This window comes from Pararge aegeria, chromosome 7 (assembly GCF_905163445.1).
Source record: "Pararge aegeria chromosome 7, ilParAegt1.1, whole genome shotgun sequence".
NCBI classification, from domain to species: domain Eukaryota; kingdom Metazoa; phylum Arthropoda; class Insecta; order Lepidoptera; family Nymphalidae; genus Pararge; species Pararge aegeria.
Window position 1 is genome coordinate 4,311,717 of NC_053186.1, and position 21,133 is coordinate 4,332,849.

The 21,133-nt window shown below is 36.9% G+C and overlaps 1 protein-coding gene across 1 annotated transcript in view; it reads right to left on the bottom strand.

Moving 5' to 3' along the window:
- LOC120624941 (diacylglycerol kinase 1) overlaps window positions 1–21,133 on the bottom strand; it is a 118,094-nt gene that overhangs the window by 13,517 nt on the left and 83,444 nt on the right. Inside the window, exons 4-11 of the mRNA XM_039891775.1 lie at window positions 6,400–6,473; window positions 5,934–6,045; window positions 5,030–5,144; window positions 3,806–3,970; window positions 2,883–3,005; window positions 1,794–1,918; window positions 1,088–1,164; window positions 99–259 (exon numbers count right to left, since the gene is read on the bottom strand). Of these exons, the coding sequence (XP_039747709.1) occupies window positions 99–259; window positions 1,088–1,164; window positions 1,794–1,918; window positions 2,883–3,005; window positions 3,806–3,970; window positions 5,030–5,144; window positions 5,934–6,045; window positions 6,400–6,473 (952 nt within the window). The remainder of the gene's footprint in view (window positions 1–98; window positions 260–1,087; window positions 1,165–1,793; window positions 1,919–2,882; window positions 3,006–3,805; window positions 3,971–5,029; window positions 5,145–5,933; window positions 6,046–6,399; window positions 6,474–21,133) is intronic.

The window sequence follows — 21,133 nt, forward strand, 5'->3', positions numbered from 1 at the left end:
TATTTTACACCTTCAAAAAGTGTAAAACAAAATCCACGATGGTATAATACTTTAATATCTTCTATAATATTTTGTATAGGAATAAGAACTCTACTCACATATGCAACAAAGGCCCTTTTTCCCTAGCCCAACGAGCATATTCAAACACAGGTTACAATACGCTGGGCGGTTGAAGTGCTTTAACCTCCAAGCATGCTCGCCATCTTCTTTGACATTTGTGTCAAGTCCGAGGAGTACAAGCAATGGTATTGTTGTCATGCTGGAGAAAAAAAAAATTGTTATTGATAGGTTTTATTCAGTGTTAGGATACCCATCAGTTTCGTTCGGGAGGTATATAACGGGCTCCCCGGGCGTCTAACAAAGCCAACAAGAGGGACATGCCATGGGTGTGTTTAGTTTGGGTATACCCCCTTTAGAGGGGGGAATCTCGCATAAAACCCGTGTTGCCCAAAGGTCGGAGGTAGCAATAAAGCTTTTCCACCGCGCCAAAAACAAATAAAAAGGATACCCATCAGTTTATGGGCATATATACACCATTGACACTTGTTACTGAAACCGGTCAAGAGTTTAAAAGTACTACATACTCGTACATAGGAATGTATTCTTATTTACTAAAGTTACTTGATAGTTTATCATTGCAATGTAAAAGCTGAAAACAAGTAGGCACTAATAAAAATGATTTGACATTTACAAAAAGGCGTAGTCGGTAGCCATAATAGTATTGATTATACAGTGGCTTTCCAATCAGTGAGCTTACAAATAAACATACTAATAATATATAGAATAATATATTAAATCAATGTTTCCTATAAATTGTTTATATTGGAAAAGAGCAACTGCTGAGTTTCTTGCCGGCTTCTTCTCGGTAGAATCTGCCTTCCGAACCGGTGGCAGAGTCACTACACACAGACAGACTTGGCGTTTCAAAAGTGCTTATATTAGGCCTACTTGAAATAAATGAATTTTGACTTTTGTTTTTTTTTGTTAATTTCCCATACTGCTAATTGTGACCGTGTCAAAATCACATACGAATGTCATGTACGTGGAGGAAAATGTATCTTAAATTGAATTACATCAAATAACTCACCCCCCTCTTTTCCATTCGTCGAGCGAGACGGTCCCATCTGCATCGTAGTCTATTTCCACCATCATGTCTTGCAATATCTAAAAAAAGAAAGGGTAACTAGAAGATGTATTTAGGTAACGTGGGTCAACTGCCTCTTTTCTATTCGCATATTAATTTTATTGTCAGTTATTATGATTTTTTTAATTCATAATAACTGAGCCCGGTGTGTTTTAAATCGAATGAAATATTTTAACGTATCAGTTTTGTTATAGGTATTATTAAAAAAATACAGTTTTATATAATTATGACGGCCGAGTGGCGCAGTGGGCAGCGACTCTGCTTTCTGAGTCCAAGGCCGTGGGTTCGATTCCCACAACTGGAGAGTGTTTGTGTGATGAACATGAAAGTTTTTCAGTGTCTGGGTGTTTATCTGTATATTATAAGTATTTATGTGTATTATATTCATTAAAAAATATTCATCAGCTATCTCAGTACCCATAACACAAGCTACGCTTACTTTGGGGCTAGATGGCGATGTGTGTATTGTCATAGTATATTTATTTATTTATTTATTTATTTAACTACGGAAAAATAACGTCACCAATTTCAAAAATAATATTGATTAAAGCGATGATTTCTTTCTAGTTCTACAACAAACAAATTCTAATCAATTGTAAGCCTGCCATTCCTTAATGGGACAGAGTGTTTATGATGATAAAGATCTAACCGGTCTTAGCTCAGAAGTCTCCCATCCTAAATATTCAGCAACAGTCATCATCTGGTTGACGATGCAGTCCATTTCATTGGTATCCAACACTCCATTTCCATCGGTGTCGTAGAGGCGGAACATGACTAAAAAAACATTTAAAGATTGAGGTTTACATGACGTTTTGTCAATGCTATGCGCCCTTGTAATTGACGTGCATATCAGTCCATGTTTTTGTGTGGGTGCTATATTGAAAAACATGTAATATGCATGTTGTTAGTGCCCTTTATAAATAAATAAAAGATTGGGAAAAGAGTATCCTTTCCTTAATGGTAATGTCTAAAGTAAGGTGTGAATGGGGCATACATAACACATGCAAACGATTGATTCCATACAAAAGGCAGAATACAGAGGCCGTAGCAGCGATTTTTTGCACGCAGATCGCAGCGATCATTTGCATCTTAACTGCCATCTACACACATGCAATCGGTCGCTGCGGACGATCGCTATGCCTCGTTTGAAACGAGTAGTGGCGTCACATAAATCTCGTGCAGGTGAAATGCACCTGTCAGTAAAACCTTTTTTTATATGGACATAATTGACCTGATGATAAGAGGAAGCCCGTCGTAAACAGACAACATTTCGCAGGTTATGCGAGGTTTGTAGGGCCTATGAAGCCTCGGTTCAAGATTTATGTCTTTTTCGACCGTCTAAAACGTGCGAAATTCGCGTGCGCGCCGCTCTCGCGCGTGCGGGGTCGTGCAGTCCAGTGAGGAGCACACGCTTATGTGAAAATTTTGTTAAAAAAATTTGAAACTCGGAAAATTTTCAGAAAAACTCCGAAAATTAGAGACAGAGATTAGAGAGAGTCACATCCTGCAAAGTACCACCGTGTGTCCATCAAAGGCAAAGTCAAAGTCAAATATTTCTTTATTCAAATAGGCAGATAGATGGCACTTTTCATGCATACGTTACATGTAAGATATGTCATAGAAGTGATTTGATGACGATAACTAAATTCGTGGACTTAAAACTAAAGCTGCGAGGGTTCCAAACGCGCACTGGTCTTAGAAGAAGCCTAACAAACTTAGCGGGTTTTTATTAACTCACATTCCAATTTATCTTCTGGTCTTCCAGCTTCTAGAAGGGAAAGGTAGCAAACTATGTCCTTGAGTGAAACTCGAGCCGTGTGAACTTCTATTGTGGATGGGCGGCGCATTAGGTGCTTATAATCTGAAACAGGAGAACCTTCAGTATCATCAGCGTAATTAGTGAACCATTGTTGGGCATAGGCTACTTTCCTTAAAAGTATAAAAAGATCGTCATCGTCGACATCATTATTACGCTGTCTACAGGCTGTTATTCCCATCAAATGGGAAATGAGGAATATCATAAAAGAAGCAGGTACAGACATAGCTCAGCGACATAGCTAAAGTGGCAATGGGTATACCTCTGAGAACCGATAGACGTTTAGGTCCTAAGTGCTTGATTGGCTACCCCACACTGGAAATCGCAATGTTGTTAGACGATATGTTTATAAAACGAGTCGCAGGGAGTTACTTCATACAGGCGGAACAAAACTGTAGCGCGTGGAAAATCCTACAGAAGACCTTAGTTCAGCAATTAACGTCTAGTGGTCGATGATGAACCAATATGGAAAACTTGTGTTATCTAGCTGTAACCTTCTATTTTAGTGGACTGGTTCACCCGCAAAGAGTTGCTGGTCTTCCTGCTAGAGTTGCGCGACATTTGATTGTGACTCGAGACCTAAGTCCAGTAGTGGACGTCCAGTGGTCGTCGGAAAAACTGGTGTTATCGAGATTTAGCCTTCCATTTTAGTGGACTGATTGACCCGCAAGGAGTTGCTGCTTCTCCTGCTAGAGTTGCATGTCATTTGACTGTGACTCGAGACGTAAGTCCAGCAGTGGACGTCCAGTGGCCGATGGAAAACTGGTGCTATTAGAACGGTATGGAACGCTTCATAAGTGGCTGTAATAAGGTAAATAAAATATTTTTGAATTTGAATTTGGTACCTTCTATTTTAGTGGACTGGTTGACCCGCAAGGAGTTGCTGCTCTTCCTGCTAGAGTTGCGCGACATTTGACTGTGACTCGGACTGTTCTCCAGGCGCCCGAGACACAGTTCATGTGACGAGTATGAAGGGTGAGTGGTCACGGCGAACATTGGGTGTACGCTACCTGTGGGTAGAACGTCAAGTCAAATAACAGCAAAACTCTCTAAATTAATAATGGATTTATTCTTAGATTTAAAAAAGGGGGCTCGAGTTCATTTTAAAGACTTGTCAAAAAGGGTTAACGTGTCTACCGGTGATCCTCGAGCTGGCAGTTAACTTGGCCAAAGAATTAGTTTGGCCATTCAAATTTCAATTGAGCATCTGAGGCACTAAGAACTAAGAAACTAATGCCCGTTTTCACTTAACCTAGGAAACGCTTAATTCGGATGCCTAATGAGTTGGATGTTGCGCAGAGAAAAAAAACGTTTTACCAACTCTTAGATGATGGCACCGATTCGGCGGTGCGTAAAATTTAGGGAACTCGGAAACTGACACTTGACGTCTGAAAAAAATATAAATTCGGTTTTTTTTACGAAAAACGAAAAATATGATAATACAAACATAAAATACCACACCTTGTGTCAAGAAACATAGAAAAGTTAGGTTATATGAGTAGCCAAGTGAAAATTGGTGAAGGGTAAATGTATGCCTAGTAATCATCGTAATCTTCTTTGATTAGGCGTTACTTACTAAGGCATTGCATTGTTCGTTGTTAGTGAAAACGGACATAAATATGGCTCGCTGCGGAGGTTTCTAAGACCTTTATTTAGAATTTAGTTTATTTTTGATACAAAGATTATTCTACGTTTACATATTATAAAACAAAGTCCCTCGCCGAAAAACTGAAAAATCTACCGAACCGATTTCCATACGGTTTTCAATTATGAACAAAGTGATTATTGCGAAAAGTTTTAGTGTAAATTTATTATATTTTTCTTTAAATTGGCTGAAATATAATGATGTTTGTTAACGATGTCATATACCGACTTGGTGTTTTCGTGTCGAACGCCGTAAAAGTTATTGATGATACATAATAATGTATTACATGTTTAAATCATTAATATCTACAAAAAGTCCGCGAGGTTATTTATTTAACTGTTATAGTTAAGTCACAACAACCGATTTCTTTTATAATCTGCCTATCAAAACACGGGGACAATCAAATTGACTCTTGTTTACTCACCAGTTCTGCTTCTAGACCCTTTATCGCTGCCATCTACGGAATCGCCGGAGCTTTTTCCAAGCTGCTGTAATCTCTCTGCCAGAACGTGGATCTTGGATGCGAAACTGAGTTTTCCCTGGAATAAAACAAATTCTTACTTAGAGTATTTATCGAGAAGTCCGCGTAACAAGTTTTTTCTTTATGAACGTTGAAAATAAAAACTCTTCATCTTCTAACACACATCCATCCATTTTTAATAATAGGTAATAATCGTTTATTTCAGGCAATACGCAAAAACCATTAAATACAAGACAAATAAAATTAATAAATAAAATTTAAACATTAATTAATTAATGAATTTTAAATTTAATTAAAAATATTTAGTAAATCTTACATATTATAATGTTATTTTCAATAAATAACTAAGAAAGCGATAGTAGTCTCATAAGATGGACTTTTTGTATTCGATTCCCGGTGGGCCATTTAGGAATTTATAACGTTAGATTTTTCTCGTGTCTGGTGTTTAGGGCACGGCCTTACCAGTGTTAGTTGCACAGAAAGATGTGTTGTTAAGATATTTAGCGTTCCGACACAATGCCCAGACACCGATAAGAAGTATGCGTTTAATATAACTGTCATACCTTACCCACAGTGACGTGCACAGGGTCTTTTGCTAGGGTTTGCATAAAGCAGTTATATGGAATAAAATGGACAAATTTCCCAACAATACGAGCTATATAAAATAAATTGGTGTAGGCAGTGCTTTTGTGCATGTATGAACTGCTTACTCCTCACCTTTACCCGCTACCATCTTAAAATGTATCACCACTTACTGATGGGGTGGTAGCAAAGCGCTAACTTGTAGTGAAAATAAAAAACAATATTATTGTTAACTTAAAGTTAAGAAATAAACTGGTAGGTGAACCTGGTGGTCAGCATGGGAGGTAACAGGAGCGCAGGCCGTTGTGGAACTAGCCGCAGCCATTTCCCGAAGGGCCGGTCTCTTGTCCCTTCGCACGAACGACAGGAAGAGGTGTCTGAAATTGACTTATTCATACTTATATCGTCAAAATCGTAGAAAAGTGACGGTTACGCTCTTTTTTAACCGACATAACTTTTACCGATTCAAAAAAGGAGGGATCCTCAATCCTGTTTTTTTTTTGCAATAATAATCGATACGCTTGGGAGCCACGATGCCGCAGACATACACACATACAAAGATACACAGAAACACAGAAACACAGATACACCACACCCTTGTTGTTGCGTCGGAAGTTAAAAATAACCGTTATTAGGTACAGAGCTCTTAAAAGATAAGGGCGTGGTTGGGTAACCATTCGGCTTGGAAATAATCGATAGTTAAGAACCAAGAGCGTGTATTTTTAACTCACCGGGAAAGCTCATCAGGCGTTGTTACTTCAAGGAATGTGTCCAAAAACCACCGGAAACCTTCATAGTCGATGTCCTGTAACAACGTGAAAATAACATTAACAAGGTATTCATCATAAACATTAATAAGTATGAGGTATCCCTAAGAATAATATATGGAGTGGTGATAGCCTGGTGGTTGGGACATCTGCCGGCATTTCGGGGGGAGCGAGTACGATCACCGGCACACAAATCTATCTTGAGGATAGTATAGGCGGGATTCTCCATACAATAAATGTAGTATCCCATTACCATTCTGTATAATGCGTCTAGAGCCATCATTTGTTTTTCGTAAAATCTAAGTCCATTGCCTTCGCCGTCGAAGCAAGTGATATTTTACGGTGGGTTTGACTCCCATAACTGGAAAAATGTTTTAGTGATGAACATGAATGTTTTTCAGTGTCTGGGAGTTTATATGCATACTATAAGTATTTACGTATATTATTCATAAAAATATTCATCAAGTCATCTTAGTACCCCTAATACAAGCTACGCTTACTTTGGGACTAGATGGCGTTAGAGTATTGTCGTAGTACATTTATTTATATTAATTTATTTATATTTTAATTGCTTAATAACGCACATAGCTTAGAATAGTTAGAGACGTGTGACGATTCGAACTCGGAACCCCCAAATGTGAAGTTGAAGTCCTACCCACTGGGCTATCACAGCTTCAACGACGCAAACGTATATTATTTGGATATTATTTCCATTTGTGCTCCAATGCTTGGAGAGTTAATAAATCTGTGGGAGAAGATAAAATGGTAGCATCTTCCCCAGAAGAGAAATGTTTCTTGGCCATGCTAGTCGAGCTGTAGAGGGCAGGTAATGGGTTGATACGGTCGCCCTTAACAGGCCCACTGCCAAATAAAGAGGGAGGAATTTAGAGCATAGCTATACCACACTGTTTCAATGCGGTTTGGAGGGTTTCCTTAACAGAAAAATCCAATACCTAACAATTTTAAGAACCCGGACCCCAGTGAATTAATAACATACAGAATCCTCATCCATTATTGTAGCCATTATTATACCCGCGGAATGTTACTACGGTCGCCCTTAAAAGGCCCACTGCCAAATAAAGAGGGAGGAATTTAGAGCTTTTGTGGTATGGCTATATACCACACTGTTTCAATGCGGTTTGGAGGGCTTCCTTAACAGAAAAATCCAATACCTAACAGTTTTAAGAACCCGGACCCCAGTGAATTAATAACATACAGAATCCTCATTCAGCCATTATTATACCCGCGGAATGTTACTAGCTCATAAACTTTTCCCATTTTCCCCATTTTAGGTTTAGAACATTAGAGGTAAAATAATTACTGTCAACTGCTAAATGGTAAGAAGTGACTTAACTGTTTGATCGAGAAACCATTCTAAAGCGGAGTGGTTTTTGATGCTTCAATATTATTAGATGAGATACCCAGAGTCAAAAACCTTCGCTCCTGAATTCTCCAATACTAACCTAGGACAATTCTCACCTATTAACCGAATGACTAATCTTTTTAACAACTTAAAAAACCCTGACATTGACATTTTTCACGACACTTTATTTAGCTTTAAGACGAAATTATACTTAGAGTAATATTTTTCAAATTCTTTTTTTTTTAATTGTTTTAATTTTTTTTTAATTTAATTTTAATCATTATTTTAATTTGTTCAATATTAATTCTTTCACTCTTACTATTTTTGCTTTTGACTTAATTTAATTATTTTTAACCGGACCTACTTCAATGTTGTGTATACCTGTAAGTGATAACTGTACTCGGACATTAAACTATATTGTAAAATGATTAATGATAATACAGTGTATCGTTGGTATATCTAATGAAATAAATAAATAAATATTAGTCCTGTACACGGTTTTATTATTTTCTTAATTCTGTGGCGGATCCTCATGATCCAAAGTTGTACAAGTTAGACTACTAGACAACTAGACAAACGTGCAAGGTCCGTTGATGTTACATTGCAATTATTGTGCGTAGTCAAACTCCTAATGCCCTGGTGTTATACGGGTGTTATGACGTCATGTTATAATTGGAATAGCGTGGTGGGCTTATGCCCTAAATATATCCCATGTGAGAGGGCTGCTATGCACAACCGTGGGATAATTTTACTTATGATTTGTTATTTACGATGGCAAAATTCGTTCCAATATTTTGAACAGATAAAAGCATGATTCGATGTACTCCAAACCATCTCTATTATTATTACATTCCTAGAAACGCCTTTGAATATCTACGTCGTTCCATCGAAGCCCCGGCGTTGTTAGGCAACGGTTGACATAGAAACGCGCCATCTTTGATTCTCAACAGATTATACTGGTACCTCTTAGCACGACTCCCACACTTACGTGAAATAAATTGAATACCGATTCAATGGAAATATTTTATTTGATCGCGAAAATATTTATCATTTATTATGTTAAACTCTGGCTGATATAGAATATGAGGTCGCCATTAAATAAATAAACTGTTTATGATGGAAAATTTACTAAAGAAACATCATGACGATATTAGGGATCAATAAATGATTTATCCATTAAACCTAACAAAAAAACAAAAGCGCTTCGAAAGCCACAGATAGCCATACTAACACACACGCAAACGTTAAACTTAAAACACATACTCCTTTCACGATAGAAGGATTGATCTCCGGAATTCTGCCAGGAAACTACTATTATGCTATTATGCTACTATTATGTCCACTAAAAAAAGCTTGTTATAATGTTGATATTATAATCCTAGGCACTATTTGGCAGAGAATACCTGACAGGCTTAGAGTCACTCAGCGGGCGATGGAGAGAGCTATGCTCGGAGTATCTCTACGCGATCGAATCAGAAATGTGGAGATTCGTAGAAGAACCAAAGTTACCGACATAGCTCAACGAGTCGCGAAGCTTAAGTGGCAATGGGCCGGGCACATAGTTCGGAGAAAGGATGGACGTTGGGGTCCCAAGGTGCTGGAATGGCAGCCCCGTACTGGTAAGCGCAGCGTTGGTCGACCCCCAACGAGGTGGACAGACGACATTAAGCGCGTCGCAGGTAGCCGTTGGATCCAAGCGGCTCAGAATCGTGGAACTTGGAACTCCCTACAAAAGACCTTTGTCCAGCAGTGGACGTCTATCGGTTGATGTGATGTGATGATGACCTGACATGGCCGCGAGCTAAAAAACTACATGGCCGCTCCCTGCACTGTTTTTTAGCAATTTTGAGTTGCTTCGCCAGTAATTTGGAACATTATATTTTTTTTATTCCACTACCAGCTTGTTAGTTTTGATTTTAATCTTACCTGGCGGTAAGCGATGATGCATTCTAATATGGTAACGGGCTAACCCGTTAGGTTAGTAAGTAGTGTAGTGTCAGTTATAATAAGCCCATACCTCTAATAAGTTTCTACGCGGTAACGTACCGGAACGCTAAATCGTTTATGACTAGTACTTTAATGTAATTCAAAAAAATAAAATAAAATTAAAATGACTTTAAAGTTAGAATTATTATGGTTCAAGAATACCTTAACTCTTTATATATATTATTTTTACTGATAGTATATGGTTTTAAGCACCTAAAATATCTCTTGCTTCAACGGTGAAGGAAAACATCGTGAGGAAACCTTAAAATTTCTGAGAGTTATTATTATGAAAATTAAGTTTAATTTCCTACACTCAGCGAAAAGCAGGAAAATCTGTATGGTGTAATTTTTAATTTCTTCAATCTTTAATCTTTAAGATCTGTTTGGTGTGGAGTACCACACCATAGGGGAGGTAGAAATGATCTTTTAACTGAATTTTGGAACGCTCAGCACCTTTAGCATGAATGAACCTTTTCGCGGAGTATATCAAATTGAGCTTGATTTTCTGCTTCCATAGAATATTTAAAATGATGGGTTTCTTATTTTACTAAAGAACCCTAAAGAGCTTTCAAACAGCCGGACCAGTCGGACTGTCTTAACTTCAAACTATTTCATGGTAATTGAAATTGATGATAGAGATCAACAACTAACTTAAACTTTAAGTGAAAAGTTTCAGTAAAAATAAACTATTTAATGCACTGGTTGACTTTTATGTCTAACTTTTAAGTAAACTTCTTTGTATGAGTAAAGTAATTTATTGGTTATCCAGATGCTATAAGATATTTTTATTTATTTATATAGGTCTTCTTAGGAAATATACCTGTCCGGGGAAACCTTAGAATTGGGGGTCCGCTATACAAATTTATCCTGACACGTGACGTTTATGTGAACTGCCTTCTATGAGATATTTATACGTGAAGCAAAATGTTGTACCTCTTTTTACGAAAATTTCGCGGACCGAGGAGTATGTAATTCCCCACACTTTTAGTTAATATAGAGAAGGAGTGCAGTGCTAATATTTTTTTAATAAAAATTATGCATAAAAAATACATTAAATGAGTAAAAAAACATTGAACAAGCTACCATGTTATATTTGACACACGCATATATACTATTTTTTAATTTCTTTGATCAAAGAAATCTTTGACAATAGATCTTTAATAATGTTCAAAATGTATAATGTAAATTAATTATCGTCTAATTTCAATCACTGGGCGACCTCTATAGTCATATTAATTAATCGCATTAATTATCATGAGTATCGAGTCTACCGGTGATCCTAGAGCGGGCAGTTACCTTGGCAAACTTGAATTAGTTTGGCCATCCAAAGGTGCAATGCTGCTAGCATCTTAGCTATGCCTCGCTGCGGTGGTTTCAAAGACGTTTTAGATTTTATTAAGTTTTACAAAGTTTATTTTAGGTTATATTTATAAAACAAGTATCAACTTATCAAGTTTAAATTTATAAAATAATCAAAAGTATTTACCTAATTATGCTTAACGAAATCATTGTATAGGGTATTGATATCGATAATTCGAATAAAACATAGCTATAATAAAGAATTCGTTTTGAATTAGACATATGTCAAATTCTGGTTCTGGGAAAACGGTGATTTTGGGTTGAAATATAAAATAACAAAGTAAAAATAATAAACTAAGGCAAAGGAAGGGAAAGGCGAGGGTTCTTAAGCAACCATAACCAAATTTTATTTTTATGGAAGACTCCGCAAGATTTTGAACCCATACGTTTTTAATTTGTGCAGTTACTATTTATTTATTCCAGTGAGTTTGTTACGATAGTAACATAATATTAAATCAATGATTTATTTGCCCATCATCGTGGCGACAAATTTTGATTATTTTGTGTTCATTGATTTCTGAATCCATCGACAAAAAGACAAACAACGAAATGATCTTATAAAAGTGCTTTTTCATTTTTGAATAACGGAACCCTAAATAACAACTATTAAAGTTGCTCACGCGATATAAGTCAATGTGCGGCGATCCTAAGCAATCCTTTTATTAAATTGAATGTTTACTGTACCCACATTGTATCTTTTATTTTCTTTTTTCTCGGTTATATAGTTTTCCAAGCATAAAACTAAGGCAATATAAAAGTTAATGTTAACAGATGCGCTAGGAGTAGCGTTAACACATCTTTATTAGGGGCTTAGGGCTTCTGCAAGCTAAGCGAGTTACAGCGTTTCCAGATCATAAAAACCCCTTATTACGAAGTAAGAAACATTAAGAAGCACGGGCCACCACCAATCCGCACTGTGCCAGCGTGGTGGACTACGGCCTTAACCCCTTCTCATTGTGGAAGGAGACCCGTGCCCTGTAATGTGCCGGTAATGGGTTGATATGATGATGATGATGATGAAGAAGCCGGAGTTAGGCACTTCTGCTGCCCTACCCCGTCATCCGTGCCTGGAAAGCACGTTATTCCAGCTATGATGGTTATTTTCACTAATAGATTATCATCAGTAGCTATACCTACACAGTACTGTAACGGTCCACTGCTGGTCCAGTCTTATAACGCCACCCCCAATAGGAGTCCTTCCCCATACCCCGCAACACGCTAGGTACTAAAATATATCTAAATAAAAGAAAACATAAACTTGCAGTGTTATATACTAGACTCAAAATAATAAGTTATTCATTCAAAGGAAATTGTATACAATTTTCCAATAAAGTACCGGTTATCTTGCAGATGTCTTTCAAAAAGTTCAGTAGTTATCGCCATCATTTTACTTCTATGTGCCTATTTTACCTGTAATGTGAATCATCAATGCATCAAAAGGGAATCTATGTGCCTTTTTGAATAAAAAAGTATTTGACTTTGACTATTGTGCTCAGGATGAAAGTTATCTTTATGCAATATTTATTCGAAGTCGGTTTTGTTTTTAAGAGTCTTAATAGTTTATTTTTTAACTTCCGTGGGAATTGTTTTTGAGTGCTTTTTCGGGATAAACAGTAACTTATACCTGTCTCCAGGATGCAAGTGTAAATATATATCTGTGCCTATGTAAATTCGTCAATTAGTTGAGCCAAACTTAGGTTGCAGACAATCATACAAAATTACACATTCGCATTTATAATATTGGTATGGGAGTAAGGGAATATAGCAGTAAATACAGTAGTGACGAAGTCTAGGGAAAGAAATACAGGCTTTTAAATCGCCACGTACGTAGAAGCCCTTACTTCAATAAATAAGTAGCAAGGTGCCTATATACTCACGTGCCAGTGTACGCATTTGTTCGAGTTACACGTTCATTACACGGCTTGCGTTATACGAAAATACTGCCTTGTTAGAATGCCTTGGGAATCATTATTATGGCGTCCCTACAAGATTCGAGGGCCGTCGTTTGTTTCGTTGTTCCGTTAAGATCACGATCTGTCGTGACGATCGGAGCGATCCTTAGGAGCTATCCATCGTTTTAAAACTTTCGTCTACACACGTGAAGTCAGTCGCTGCGTTCGATCACTACGCATTTTGATAGCCGATTAGCGCAGTGGGCAGTAATCCTGCTTTCAGAGTCCAAGGTCGTGGGTTCGATTTCCACAACTGGATAATGTTTGTGTGATGATGATGAATCTTGGGGTGTTTATCTGTATATTATACCTAAGTATTTTATGTATATAATTCATAAATATAAATAAGTTATCTCAGTATCCATAACACAAGCTACGCCTACTTTGGGGCTTTATGGCGATGTGTGTATCGTCGTAATATATTTATTTATTTATTCATTTGTATCGGGATTTGTAAAGAAGACAAATTTCGTTACCAGCAGAATGCATGGTTTCTTTTGTTCATTTTTTCCACTATAAGTTAGCCCTTGACTACAATCCCATCCACAGGTAAGTGATGATGCAATCTAAGATGGTAACCTAACTGTTAGGAGTATAGCAGTTATATTTCAGCCATACCCCTAACAGGTTTCTACACGACATCGTACCGGAACGCTCAACCGCTTCGCATCACGTCTTTGTCGGTCGGTGGTTTTGACGGCCAAAGACGGACGAGACCAGACTAGAAAAAAATCAGAACTTATAAATTCCCAAAACTGCCCCTTCCGAGTATTGTACCCGCGATCTCCCACTTAAAACCAAAGCGGGAACAGCTGCTCCAGATAGGGTCGGCCAAAGTAACATACCTACGCATATCCATTTATTTCATACCTACGAGTAATAAATATCACAGAAGTAAACACACACAAATAAACATAAAAATATAAATACACACAAATATACATAAAAATATAAATATACATAAAAATAATATATTTACCATTATTGACGGCCATGTTAGATTTGGGAGGATGTCACTTAGCTACTATGAATTATTGGCATCCACACCAAGTGAGTGCAAAATTTGAGCTCAAGCTCAAGGTTGGTATTAAAAGTTCTAAAATTCTCTGATATCGATTGTGATATCGATTATAATATCGATTGAGATATCGAATATGATATCGATTATAATATCGATTATGATATCGATTATAATATCGATTATAATATGAAAGATAAAAAAAAAATCATCATCATTCATCGTTATCAACCAATTACCGGCAACATATAACAGGAAACGCGTTCTGAAAGGAGACCTCTCCTTTCAGAACGCATAGGGTTTCGACGGTGTAGACCACCGCAATGGCCAAGAGTGGATTCCTAGACTGCAATTTAAAAAAATCTTAGACTAGACTAAAAATACACACATATCTCCGAAAGCTCTCAGACGTACAGGTTTCTTTACGATGTTTTCCCTCACCGTTAAAAGCAAGTGATATTTGAAATGCTTGAAAAAAAAACAACGCAAATATCTTTCCAAAAGTTAGAGGTCCAGCCTTAAAAAAAATACTACAAAAATAAAGTCTTTAGGGCGTTCTCAGAAAGTCTCACAGATAAAAATTTACCAAAAATAAAACTACCCAAGGCCGGCACAGTCGCATAAAAAAAGGAAAATCTCATCAGAATAACAAATGAACCTCCTAAGTCCTTACTACGATCTCACGTTACAAGCTTTTGTAAATTTAACAGGGAATTCTAAAAATACACCTGTCCAATTACACACGAATCGATATGACAGCGACATGCCAAAATCGACCTTATACCTCACAGATAATGCTTATTTCTACTGATATTCTTGTGTCATATTAGGTTTTTTAACAAACATTACTTTCGTGGATCACAGTGTATGTTCCACGAATAAAATTATTGTATCACTCATGCGGGGAAAGTAGTATCTTGACGCTCGCTGTTGCGGTTGAAAAAGAACCGTTTGCCCATTTTAAAATTTGAGTGCGACAAGAATAATTTGAGTGAAATTTTAAAACAGCAAACGGTTCTTTTTCAACCGCAACAGCGAGCGTCAAGATACTACTTTCCCCGCATGAGTAATACAAAATAGTATGTGCAACAAGTGCGACATGAGACATCGATTACCAATCGGCAATCGACAACTTGTCGCACTAGTTGCACAATATACTATTGTAAAACAACCAGTACCCCGGCTATTTGCTATTACTCATCATCATCATCATAACAAAATGGTTCTTGTTTTTTTACGACCTCCGAGGCACAACGGTGATCGCAATGAATTAAGGTAGGAGGTCCCGGGTCCGATTCCCGGCAGAGGCAATTTGGGAATTTTTAATTCCTGCATTTTCTCTGGTCTGGTCTGGTGGAAGGCTTTGGCCGTGGCTAGTTACCACCCTACCGACAAAGATGTGCCGCTAAGCGATTTAGTGTTCCAGTGCGATGTCGCGTAGATAGAGATTAGGGGTTCGATTCCCGGCAGTACAATTTGGGAATTTTTAATTCCTGATTTTTTTCTGATAGTAACCGATTAGGGGTATGTCTACCATACTCCCTATTAGCCCACTACCAGCTTAGACTGCATCATCTCTTACCACCAGGTGAGATTGCAGTCAAAGGTTTACTTGTAGAGGAGTTTAAAAAAAAAAAAATAGTTTAAAAAAAACTAAAAAACACTCTTTTTATAGAAAACCGAACTAAAAAATAGAAAATAAATTTTAATAAATTTAAATTAAGAATAGTGTTCAAAATTTCAATAAATATAAATTAATAACAGTGTGAATAAAAAAAAAAAATATTGTTAAAAAAAAGCGTGGTGTGCATAGTGTCAATAGTTATAAATATTTTATTGACAGATATCAGTAGAGTGATTATTATTTTGATAATATCTTACAAAGCACCCCACGCTTTTTTAGTCACGCTCTTACGTCTTCAAAGCCTAGGTCACTACCGAGACTAAAAAAAATTTAGTCAGCAAGATTCCTTCCCGTAGCTTATTAATACGGACTATATCAGAATTCTGTGTTTAAACACATTTACAAGTTTAAAGTTACTACACAATTGATGATTTTTTTTACGACAAGGTTGCATGGAAACAGGCAGCTGCACTCTCATCCTGAAGGATATAAAAATAGCTGTTAAATTGTAAAATGCCTATGTTGGAAGACAGAATTACAAGTCAATCTATTTATTTATTTGTTGTTAAACAAAAAAGGTAATAACTATAGTTAGATCTAACTATAAATAATAACAAGTTTTGTTCTAAGCTAAAACCTAGGTATGTGTACAGAAGTCGGCTTCTTCTCGCCTGAATTTGCCTACAGTACCTTGCACCTGTTGTAGAGTCATTTGTAATTTTGTATTGAGTCTTTGGGATACAAATGGACTAAGGATTGTTCCTTAATCCATTCTTATCCCAAAGACCTTATATCTCATAGAGTAAGACATTAGAACTTGCAAAGGCTAGCCATTATATCATTCATCATTTTGGCGTAATTTACACCATTTATGCATCGCACGTTTTTCGCGGATTTGCAACATTTCTGATTGATGATTCGCTCCTATTCGTTTATCAAGATCATATTAACCAAATACCGGCCCACTACATGGCACGGGTCTCCTCCCACAATGAGAAGGGGTTAAGGCCGTAGTCCAACACGCTGGCCCAGTGTTGATTGTTGGACTAAACACCTATGAGAACATTATGGAGAACTCTCATGCATGCAGGTTTCTTCACGATGTTTTCCTTCACTGTGGAAATGTGTGTTAAAACACACATAACTAAAAAAAAGTTCGAACTTGGCCCGTCGAAAGTCGAAGTCCTACCCACTGAGCTATCACTCTTTTAGTTGGTTCCTTGATCATCATCATCATCATCATCACATCAACCGATAGACGTCCACTGCTGGACATAGGTCTTTTGTAGGGAGTTCCAAGTTCCACGATTCTGAGCCGCTTGGATCCAACGGCTACCTGCGACGCGCTTAATGTCGTCTGTCCACCTCGTTGGGGGTCGACCAACGCTGCGCTTACCAGTACGGGGCTGCCATTCCAGCACCTTCGGACCCCAACGTCCATCCTTTTACGTCCAACGTCGTTCCTTGATAAATTAACTTAATTAAATAAATTAGATTTAGAATAATGTAACCATACCTTGTGTGCATAATTTCATATCAATCGATTGTAAAAAGGTAAATTGAGTTGCAAGATTTTATTTCAGCTAACATTGCGAGTTAAATAATAGCTTGACATAGATTTAGTTGAATATAGAACCTCCTTCCTTTTTTAAGTAGGTTAAAAAACACTAGCGTTGCAAATTTTAAAGCCTTGTAACTCTAGGTCACTATCATAAAACTAGCACTCCTAGTCAGCAAAATTCCTCCACGTAGCTGCAAATTGCTGACAAGCTGTTTTCCGTGACATGTATGCAATTTCATAAGTATTTTTTTTCAATAAGAAACTGTTGGCATTGCTGTAAATAAAATAACAGGCCGTAACAAGACGCCCGGCAGGTGATTAGTCCAAATCACATTACAACCCATGGGAGTAATGGATTGCAGTACAACATTACAACCCTTATCTTAAACTAATTAAAAATTAAGTAAAAATTAAATCTTAAGCTGAAGTTTGTTTACTTGAACGCGATGATCTCAGGAACTAATGGTTCGATTTGAAAAAAATATTTTAGAGTTGGATAACCCAAAGGCGGTATATCATCACGATAAGACCAATAGATAAGAAGCATTGTACCAACGCAGAATATTTTAAAATCGCGGTTTTTTTCCTTTTGTGAGCTTCCGCTGCGTGCGCTGCGTAAACGGTTAAAGTTTTAATAAAATCATGTATGCCAAAGTTGTTCCCCTTAAAAAGTTCTACGCGACAGCATATGTCTATCTTTTAAGGTTGACTTATACGCGGCCGAAGTCGCGAGAGACCGCTAGTGCGGTCATAAAAATTAGTACTTCAGCTTCGTGGAGACCGAGTTTGAACCCCGTAACCTCTAACTTTTTTAAGTTGCAATTACCTCTTGCTTTAACGCTGAAGGAAAATATCTTGAGGAAACCAGCATGCCGGAGAGTTTTCGATAATGTTCTCAAAGGCGTGTGTAGTCTAATAATCTTTTGTTTTTTTTTTTTATTTAAGGCTTAGGTTTTAAGCTTCATGTGCCTTTAATTACACCGGCAACCACGCCCTTCTGACCGGAAAACAGTATTGCAACAATGCTGCTTAGCAGCAGAAATAAGCATGGCGATAGTACTTCCCAAGACGAGCTCTGCCACAAAAAGCTCAACTACTACAAGAATAATCTGCAGTTGGCCAGCGTGGCGGACTACAGCCTAATCCTTCTGTCATGTCCTTCATCAGATATCCGGGTATAGGTTTGGTAAGTAGCATTATCACATCAACCCATCACCGGCCCACTACAGAGCACAGGTCTCCTCCCACAATGAGAAGGGGTGTAGGAAGTAGCCGCAAACTTAGTCGGGTGTTTTTTTTGTTATCAACATCACACATTGTCAATTAAATTTATTAGAAGAGCAACGTGGTTAGGACAATTAATTGACACTAAAGCTTTTTTATCGATTACGTAGTCCTTTATACTAAAATAGGACTTTTCTATATGCTAATTTAGGTTTGGCTAGTTACCATCCATCCAACCACCTGCCGCCAAGCGATTCAGCGTTCCGATACGATGCTAGAAACTGATAGGATTATGAGATATGCATTTGATATACACCTAACAGGTTAGCCCTATACCATCTTAGATTGCATCATCAATTATGATCAGGTAAGATTGCAACAGCAGAATTGTAATGGAATTTAAAAAAAAACATGTTGTAATAAGGCATTGACGAGTGAGTGCTGTGAACAAAAATAATAGGTACGTATATAAAGAAACGGTCGTCAATAAAAACAAATCCAGGACGGCCGCGGCACTTTTAAGGACGTGTTTTTTGCATGTCTTTCGAAGTGTTGCTCTGTATAGACAATCGTTTTTCTTTAACCGACCAGGTAGGCCGTCTGCTTCCACGCCAACGCCCTTCAGAATTGCAACAAGAACTGTCACAAAAAGATCTACTATTTATAAAAAATATTATTTGTAATATATTTTTTAGCTGTCATAATAACAGCATCAGATATCACTAGTAATATCAAAATCCGTCATAACTGCAGCATCGATGTCAACAAACAGCGTAAGTATAGTGCGGAAAAAATAATAGGTATCTAAATACAGAAACAGTCGTGAATAAAAACAAACCCAGATAGCGTAGATAAATAATTGAATTCGGAGATCGGGTCTCTGTCAAAGGTCCGGGCGACCATTGATCATTCCCAATGTTTATTTATGTTTCCAATGTTTAACAATTTATCTACCATAGCCTTCGATCAACGATATACTAGATGTGTCGTCCAAAGCTGTCCATAAGCGATTAAATTGCCCAGTTTGAGAATTTCTACCTAAGTTTTTTTATTTAACTTTGACGCGATCGAATAAGGAAACGTAGATAGAAAATCTCACACTTGGCATCAAGTTTTCCCTCACGATTTGGGGGTCTAGTTTCGATTGCTGGTGAAAAAGACAATGTGTAAATAATTAACGTCAGAAAAGGAATAAAACTGATTAAATATCAGTAATTCTTATTTTTATTTTATAAATCAACCTTACTTCGTACTGTATCTTATCAACATAAACTTAGTATCTTTCGACTATATTCCGCCGAACGACTGCATCGATTCACCCGCCTACGCTATTACAACATTTGGTCGGCCTCTAAAGGCTGTAGCCTGAAGTTGAATACCCTTTAACCTTTCCCAGAAGTGAACTGTGAGATGAGAAATCTTTTTTTTATTATAACTGGTATTTTCTGCATTAAAAGTGTTATAATAAATGGACTTTCACGGCAAATTAAACCCTTTTGGAGGTGTAATTTTTGTAAATCTAAAATACACATTTTATGACTTGCTGTTGCTTGTGTTCTTCGTCTGCGTTTATTAAAAATCCCGTTTCAAACGTTTGTTTTCCTGGGATAAAAAGTAGTCTATTTACTCCGCCCTCTTAACTAACTCTTTGATAAATATAAAGTTAATTGGTTGCTTAGTTAGGGCGAAAAAGAAGCACACACAAACACACTTTCGCATTTGTAGTATTAGTAGGATTATAATGTCACCTTAAATTTCAAGTAGGACTCTCGATGGAACATAAACACTTCTAGAATTTCATACAAACTTTTATATTATCCCCTATTAACACCCTTAGGGGTGAATTTTTTAAAGGGGTATATATCCTACACCCTACCACAAGTTAAAATGCAAAATAAAAAGTCATTCCGACTGATACTCCTTAGTCTAGCGCGTTTTAACAAATAATCTTCATTCCCTATTTAATCTCTGCGGGGTGAAATTTCTTAAATTTTAAACATGTATTTTATCATCCTAAATATAAAATAGTATACCAAAACATTTGTCACAAAACGAAAGTGATAAAAACAAACCCAGATAGCTGATAGATAGATAATTGAATTTGGCGATCGGGTCTCTGCCAAAGGTCCGAGCAAATTCACATTCATTCTCAATGTTTATTTATGTTTCCAATGTTTCCGACATTTTATATATCGTGTTATCCAACAAATTCCTTTTTTACAAGCGTTTATTTAACTTGCTTAGTAGGGATGACTGTTTTCTCTGAAATTATTTTCAAAAGAAAAACTAAACTTATTCGTAGTGTAGTGTAGTAGTTTAGTATTTTTTATGATAAAAAAATTAATGTAAAGTCAACCCCTTAGTTCATATTTATAAGTTATACATTATGTAATGGTAATTAAAAAAAAAGAATTTTTCTGGCGAATTTTCTCACTTGAAAATGGCACCATACAGACGCCATATCGATTTATTTTTCCAAAAAATATGATGCTAAGGTTGCTCAGGATGGTGTGAGGATTTTAATGATACACCATAATATTAAATCATTTAGAAGTTCTAATTCATTCTCAGTCATTTAGAAGAAACTTTGCATATTATATATAGCCTATGT